Source organism: Asparagus officinalis, chromosome 7 (assembly GCF_001876935.1).
Source record: "Asparagus officinalis chromosome 7, Aspof.V1, whole genome shotgun sequence".
NCBI lineage: Eukaryota > Viridiplantae > Streptophyta > Magnoliopsida > Asparagales > Asparagaceae > Asparagus > Asparagus officinalis.
Window position 1 is genome coordinate 44,666,159 of NC_033800.1, and position 8,401 is coordinate 44,674,559.

The 8,401-nt window shown below is 34.4% G+C and overlaps 1 protein-coding gene across 1 annotated transcript in view; it reads right to left on the reverse strand.

Annotated features, from left to right (window-relative positions):
* Nucleotides 6,410–8,401, reverse strand: part of LOC109848383 (importin subunit alpha-1a-like) — a 9,426-nt gene continuing 7,434 nt past the window's right edge. Inside the window, exons 9-11 of the mRNA XM_020417848.1 lie at nucleotides 7,589–7,716; nucleotides 7,123–7,497; nucleotides 6,410–6,846 (exon numbers count right to left, since the gene is read on the reverse strand). Coding sequence (XP_020273437.1) covers nucleotides 7,125–7,497; nucleotides 7,589–7,716 — 501 coding nt within the window. The 3' untranslated portion in view covers nucleotides 6,410–6,846; nucleotides 7,123–7,124. The remainder of the gene's footprint in view (nucleotides 6,847–7,122; nucleotides 7,498–7,588; nucleotides 7,717–8,401) is intronic.

The following is an 8,401-nucleotide window of genomic DNA, read 5'->3' on the forward strand; positions in this document are numbered from 1 at the left end:
GATATGACCATGTCTTAGGTTTGTACTGTGAGCGGCTGCTTGATGGGTTCGGAGTACTGTACTCCTTCCCTTCACGTCGCGAGGAGTGGGATAGCCCCTCCTTGTACGTGGGATAGCGGCTGTCCAGCACTCGAGTGGGTTTAGCCAGCTTTCCGTTTGTAGGCGGATTCAGCTCTTGACTCGTGCATGCGAGGCAAGTTTCCTGCAGACGGCTCTGGAGGGTGATAGGTCACTCGTACCGTGAGCGGCTACTTGATGGGTTTGGAGTACTCTTCTCCATCCCTTCACATCGTGCAGGTAGCGGGAAGGCCCATCCCTGTATGCAGCATAGCGGCTGTCAAGTACTCGAACGAGTCCAGTCAGCTTGCCGTTTGCAGGCGGATTCAACTCTTGACTCATGCAGGTGAGGCGAGCTTCAACCTTGAACATGCAGGCGGATTTGATGACCGCATGGATTTGACTGGTTACGACCACTTGATGGGCTTGGAGTACTGTGCTCCCTCCCCTCACGTCGTGGGAAGTGGGAAGGCCCATCCCTGTATGCGGCGTAGTGGCTGTCGGGTACGAATTCGACTCTCGACTCGTGCGGGCGAGTCGAGCGAGCAGGCGAATTCGAATTATCTTGACCCGTGTGGGTGAGTCGATCATCGTGGCGAATCTGGATGACTTTGACTCGCGCGGGCGAGTCGATTGTCTGGCGAATCCTTGATCAACAACCGCGGACGAATTTGGATGACTTTGACTCATGCGGGCGAATTCGTGTATGAGTTTGCGGAGGTAATTTTTACCGTCTACACATTCATATTTAAAGATCTTAAAATCTGACAGCATTATTACATTCTTATCTTTGATCGTGTCCCTAAAAATTGATCATTCGTTAATAGTCATATCCTCAAATATCAGTTTTAACTTTTTTTTTTACTTACACTATGGTAATTAAGTATCATGTGCATAGTTTTTGTCAATTATAGTGATTTTCCTCATCTTATCTAGCTTATTATATCTCGCAATATAGTTGATCATTGGCTTGACTTTAGTTTTTATTAGAAGATTATTTATATGTAATTTTATATTAAGTTTATGATTACTTTAGTATTTTTAATGTAATTTTATATTAAGTTTATGATTCCTTTAGTATTTCAAGAATAAAGTATGGAAATTTATAAATTCTTACTAATTTTTCTTGTATCTTTCATGAAGAATAATTTTTTAACTAGAACAAAATTGTTCAATATATTCCTCAAGAGGAACTCGGTCAGTGCTTCTTTGTCAGATTTGTCTTTTATCAATATCAATTCAGGTGATTCATGAATGTTTCCGAATTTTGAGTTTATTTTTTTCACTTCTCTATTTGAAATGAAAACAACTTAGTTCTTTTAAATGATATCTTTAAAATTTCTGATAGTTTCTCCATACATAACTCCTTGTATTTTTTACCCTATAAATATTATCAACATTAGAGATAAATATTTATACATTATAATTAGTTAATGCTAACCTATTATATCATAGTCTTTTATGAATTTGTCTTCTATCAATGAATGTTATTATTAAAATTATATGGAGTTCCTTGAATTTATACAGTAATATTAATTTTTAACCTATCATATATTTTAAGATTCTTATTCCTTAACTGGATAGTTTTAATCTACGGTAATTGCTATTTTTTACCGGCATCAACTTAGACTACTTTTAGATGTTGAAAAAAGATGATAAATTTTAAATTGAAAGTTAAATTTATATATCTTAATTTTATAATATCAAACATTTCCTCTTTTCTTTACCAAATTTTAGTTTTTTTTGTGATTTTGAACTTTTGAGAGTGTGTTTTATAATTTTTAAACTTTGATAGTATTTTATAAAAAAAATTAAATTATAAGTTGGGTGCTTATAATTTATATTTTATGTGTTGGTGATAAGTTTTCAAATGTTAGAATATTTCTTTTAACTGTAAAAATTTAAAGGTATTTTTACAATTACTAAAATTTTGGGTTGTTTTTTAAAAAAATTTAAAATTTTAATGATCTACTGATAGTTTCTAAATTTAATGTGTACCGGTTATAAGTTTTGAAATTAGGATTTTTTTTTTTTTGTAATTTTTTACTTTTGAGAGAGTTTTTGTAATTTTTATAACTTTGAGGTTATTTTTTATAAATTTTAAATTTTTAAGTGCTTAATGTTAATCCTTGGAATTCATCTATGTTGTTGCAAAGTTTTGAAATCTCTGAATTTTATAGTGTTTTTTTGTAATTTAAACTTTTAAGGATGTTTTTGTAATTTCTAAAATGTTGAGGGTGTTAATTGCAAATTTTAAAATTTTAGATTTCATGTTTATTTTTAAGTTTTAAAAAGTTAATGTATTTTGTGTAATTTTAAATTTTTAAAGCTATTATATGCAATTTTTAAAACTTTTGGGTTTTTTGTAATACTTTATGTATTATAATATGTTATTTAGGTATAATTTCTTTATCTTATTTTTTTCTAAATTGTTGAGTTATTGTAGTAAATATGGAGTTAATATAATATATAATTAGCATTTGGATAAATTAAGATTTAAATAAAATATTTAAAATATTTTTTTTAAATTGTTGAGCTATAGATAGTTTACGTGGAATTAGATAAGATATGATTAATATAAAAAAGATTAAGATTTAAATAAAATATCCAAAATAGTAAAGGGTAATATTGACCATAAAAAGTTTTTCTTGAACTCGTGCTTTTAAAAGAAGTATGATATGAAGTATGATTAAAAACTATATAATTTTTTATAACATGTTGATTATGTAATTTAATACTTATAGGTATATAAATTATAATAGATATTTTTATTTGAAGATATGACCATGTCTAGGTTTTCGAAGCGAAAGAAATTGAGATGTGAGTAATAAACTAATTTTACTAGTAGTGACTCGCACTTCCTACTTGTCGAATGACTTGCGATATTTTATCAGTCAAGCTAATTAAAACTCTTTTACATCTTAACAATATTTGGATTTATGTCACTTTCATATTTTTCACGTTCTTGTTAACATGTTTTCTTAAATCCAAATCACATGGTTAAATAAAAAACAATTGGACACAAGTCACACAACAATCCAGGAAGATCCAGCAACAAGAATTTTCATTCTTTAACGTGAAGACATCTCCTACATCATCATCGTCAGAGACAGGGGCAGAGCCACATGGGCCCCCCCAAACACACACACACAAAATAAAAACCCAAAATGACAAAACAAGTAGAGAGTATTCAGAACTTTGTAATTGTTTTAAGCGTAGGAGCTGAAGTAGGAAAGTGTAAGGCCTAGGGGTGCCAAACCGTATCCGTATCCGAGGAAATATCCGTAACCGTATCCGTTAGGATACGAACATGATTACTCAAATCTATTACCGATAGGATATGGTTGCGGATATGGTTTTGTAGTGAAATATCTGTATCCGTATCCGAAAAAATCCGAATACATATTGGTAATACTCTTACGATAGTTTCGATTCTTAGATTATGGATTTGTGATTAATTTTGATGATCAAGATGTCTAATCTTAGCTTTTCAATCATAATGAACATATTAACGAACTCTTTTTGTATCACATGACTATATTTTTCTGAATACTATCTAGTTTTCTCATATCCTTTTTGTATCCACATGCATATCCATTTATATATCCGCATCTATATCCGTAACCGTATCCGATTTTGGCGGATATGGATATGAATTTTTCTTACCGACGTATATCCATATCTGTATCCGTATCCGAGATGGGTAAGCGGATATGGATATGGTAAGTGCTATACCGGAGCCGTATCCGCTCCGTTAACACCCCTAGTAAGGCCCCAATTATTAAACAGCAGTTTCTTTTCTTTTTTTTCCCCGTGGTCACGAGAACTGGCAATTGTCCGACGGCTCCCTCTCCAACCGCGAAACTCTGGTCTTCCACAGGCTTGCCCGCCCTCCTTAGCTCTTTCTTCGGTCTCGTCCACCCGATGATTCTTAAACATCAAACGTACTGACTGAGAATAATATTCTTTTGTAGTTCCGTGCTTACTTTCAATTACCGAACACCCTGCATGCGTCACCGAGCCGAAGAGAGAGATGAATTATATGTAGCTTGCTAGATACGGATGCATGTATGGCCAATTCTGGTGAGCTGGGCTCATCCTCATCCCTTCGTTCTCTGGTTGTTAGCTTGCTTGCACGTGATTTCATGAAACACGTGATCGAGTTATTAGTAAATCTACCTCGTAGCCCCAAAAACCCGGAGTTGTCTGATCCAAGCGTTTGGACGGTTAAAAGAAGTTTGTAATTAATCATGCATGATCCCCCTTTTAATGGGTTTGCTTCCCAAAATTCCTCAAAAGTCAAAACATTGGAGCGTTCTGGCGAAAACACTTCTGGATTTTCAAAACTATATTAAGTTTTCCTAAACCAATTAGAAAATCCCATAAACGATTCTAATTAATGGTAGATTAACACCTTTGAGTTACGAAAAATGGAAATCTGCGGTGAAAATTATGAATGAAGAACATTCATACAGGAGAACTAGACACAATATAGTCTGAGTCAAAATTTTAGACTTTATAATCTACATGTTAATGTAATTTACGAAATTTGATCTATGGTGGACAGGCTGGTCTATCCTATTAGTCGTCCTTTGGTTGGCAGGATCTGACATAGATCCTGATTCTTGGAGGGGAAGCTTTTAATTATACATAAATAATCATGGATCTTTTGAGCGAGATAAATAACCAACTCTTGTACTGCTTTATAGGCTTGAAGGCCGTAGTGTTGTCCCTCTTCTTTATTGTTGTTTTGGTTAGGCAAAGATGACGTCGCCTTTCCTTATAGAATAGTTTTTAAAATAAAAAAAAACAGGTAACAAATAATTAAATAGATCCCTTTACAGATGATGATCCAGACTATTTATCTTAATTTATCCATTTGAATAACCAGCGTGTTACTTCAAAACCTGAGGAATCATATGTCTATTCTACAGCCATCAGAAGATTACGCCCATTATATATATTTTTAGTAACACTTAACACCTATTAACTTGTCGTTTATGAGGGTAAATTGCAGATTACGCCCATTATATATATTTTACTTCCCGTATTTGTGTTACTTCCCGTATTTGTCGTTTATGAGGGTAAATTGCAGATTACGCCCATTATATATATTTTTAGTAACACTTAACACCTATTAACTTGTTCTTTAATACTTAGCTAGCCCCCTCTGTTTGTCATTTTCAGAAGGGTTAGCTGCAAGTAACATCCATCATTAATACTTGGCCCCCTCTGATTGTCAAATTTTAGAAGGATAACTTGCAAATAACATCCGTCTCATGAAATAAGGGGGTTAAATGCTAATAAATTAGTTCAAAATTACTTACTAGCTTAATTGCACATAAATACCTTGTAGCTCCCATGCGTTTACACATCCTCACTTGTTTTTGGAAGCACTTGTATTTACTGAAATATTTAAAATTCAATATCCTCAATATGCTTACATGAGAATTTTTCCCCAAAAATTCTCATGTGACACTCATATGCTAATTCTAGAACATTTTGACTCTTACTACTTGTTAAATTTGCTATGAAACATATAAAAAATGCTCTAAAATAAACATGTGAGTGTCACATAAGAATTTTCAGGGAGATTCTCGCATTTGCGTAACTAATAGTATATAAGCGCAAATTTTTAAAATAGGACGTATAAGGACAGCCAAAAAACAAGTGAAGTATGTACGTGCAAAGTAGAGGAACTAGAGGGTATTTAAGTGCAACTAAGCCTTACTTACTAGTGAGGATATCCCCAACACCCTGATCGGCAAGAGATAACCCAACAAACTGATGTCGTGTCTCAATTAGGACAATAATTATTTGACTTGCCAACTATTGAGTTGATGCTTTCCCATGAACGATTTAATTTCTGTTAAAAGATGAATGAATGACGTTATGCTTTACATTCATCTTAGTTCAACAGTCATTTTAATTGAGGTTGACAACACGCGTAGCTGTGTTTTCTTAAGAGTCCTTTACTTCGAGAAGCATTTTCCGATAGACTACAAACATTTTTGGATAAATTGCACATAACCCAGCTCATTTATATTCAAGAGTTGCGCCAAAACCCTCACTTACTAACCACTTAGAACCCTTAAACTGAAATAATATTTTAGAAAGATAAATTATAAATAATGTCTCTTTTTCTCATGAATTTGGAAAGCCAAAGTACTGATAAATAAGTTGAGAGAGATTTAGCAATAATTAGGAAGATATTACACAAGCATCCCTCTTTCTCATGAACTGAGAAGGTCAAGTGCAAATAAACGAGTTGAGGGGGTATAGTACACAACTCGAGGCATACACGGGGCAGGTCATGTCCAATTTACCCAACATCTTTTTACTAAGCTACGCATTGAGTAACCATACACAAAGCAACCGCAACAAATAATATAATTCCAAATCCCTTAAAAAAGTTTCAGGTTTCTAAACTCTCTCACAAAGAACATAACTTTTCAAATAAAACACAACCAAGAATGCAAACAAAGCTCGCTTCTAAAACTAGTTCGCTCAATCTATACAGGAGATGAACTAAATAACTGGTAAACGATACTTTCATCGCCTTCAACAAAACATGGCAGGGTGATCTTTTCTTGACACAGGTGCAAACAAAATGTGTATGTTTTCTCTTGAAATTCCAAGTTTATTTCTACTACAATCGACTGCATCTACAACAAACCCGTGGGGACTGGACTGGACTGGGTTGGAATTCACCGGACCAAACTGGACCCAAACTCAAACGAGTCAACTCCACCCCTCAGACTGACCAAACATCACCAAGATCAAACAACCCTGCATAGTAAAAACATAAACTTTCAGCGTGAGAAAACAACTCTCAAGGCATCAGACTTGCTCAACTAAGCACTATTACTGACTGATGTTCAATTTAAAATTTGAAAGAGAGAACGCTCAAGAGCCTCAACTAGAATGGTGCCTACAAAGCCTACAGGTAAAAACCCGGGAATTAAACCTATCTTCGCCTCAGGTGAATTAATTTAGAAACTATTAACCACAGATATTAAATCTCAAATAATCAGAATAATTGTCAACAAATTGGAAGGTGCATACCTTCAGCCAAACTTGAATCCGCCAGGAGGAACCGAGTGCTGCTCACCAAATTGGAATCCAGTTTGACCTGCAGCATCGTTTGTTGGCATAGCTTCATCTTCTTCCTCCAACCAATATGTTTCAAGAATCTTCACAGCCTTCTCGTAGATCTCAGTGTTGTCATGACTCTGGAGATTCTCAATCTTTTCTAAGCCTTCAGCTTCATCAATCATCTGGGCATAAAGATTCACTCCTCCAGTCGTACCCAGGTTTTTCTCAGCTTCACCAACCTTCAAAATGTTCTCGAGTCCTTCTAAACAAACGGTGACAATTCTAGGGTCTGGACACACGAGGAGATCACACAAGGGTTTAATGCAGCCTTGACTAACCAGATACCTATTCACAACAAACAGAAATTAATCATGTGAAAGAAAGGTCATGTAAACAATACTATATAGCTTTCCTACGTTTTAGTAAAGCCACATACTTTATTTGATCATGCGTTCCGCCTGAAGTAGCATTGGAGATGGCCCATGCTGCCTCTTTCTTGATGTCAAACTCCGCAGTTTGAAGCAAATGTACCAGAGGACCAATGATATCAGCAGCAATAACAGCCTAGCATTTCAGAAGTAATACAATTTAAGTGTCCACAATCAAACAGGGGGTTCTCCTTTGTAATACGTCCCTTATATATGCTTAAATTTGATTCATTGAAATCACCAAAAAAAATGATCATATATCGAACATTGAACTCAACACAACAAAACATTAACATGCTTTAATGAGATTGTTGTCGCATGCTCGCATGAGCCTTCTGAAAATTTTGAACTATTTGATGTGTTTGATGTGTTCAAGTTCTGACATTTAACATTGGTAAAATAAATTTCAGATCCCCCTTCTTTGGTATTTTCTTAACGTTTTGTTCATTTTCTATAAGGAAAATTTAGAATGTTTATTTGTGTAAACCCTAAAATGTCTAGCAAGTGTATATCAGTTATATCATAAAGACAGACATTTATTTGATTATTAGAATTTTCAAGCAGCTGGACTTCCAAATTTTTGCGAAGGTAGATAATATTTCCTTCTATATTTGTCATTTCAACATGTTTTAATGAGCTTACTATTGCAGATGACTTATGAAATTTTGAACTATTTCTAATAAGTGCATTTCCCCGTGTGATATATTTTTTCCCCTAAGGGCATGTTTGGTTCAGCAAAATAATAGGAAAGCTCTTGGAAAACTACTGACACATTCTAACCCCTATCATTTTTCCCAAATAATTTTTGTTACTTCTGTTTG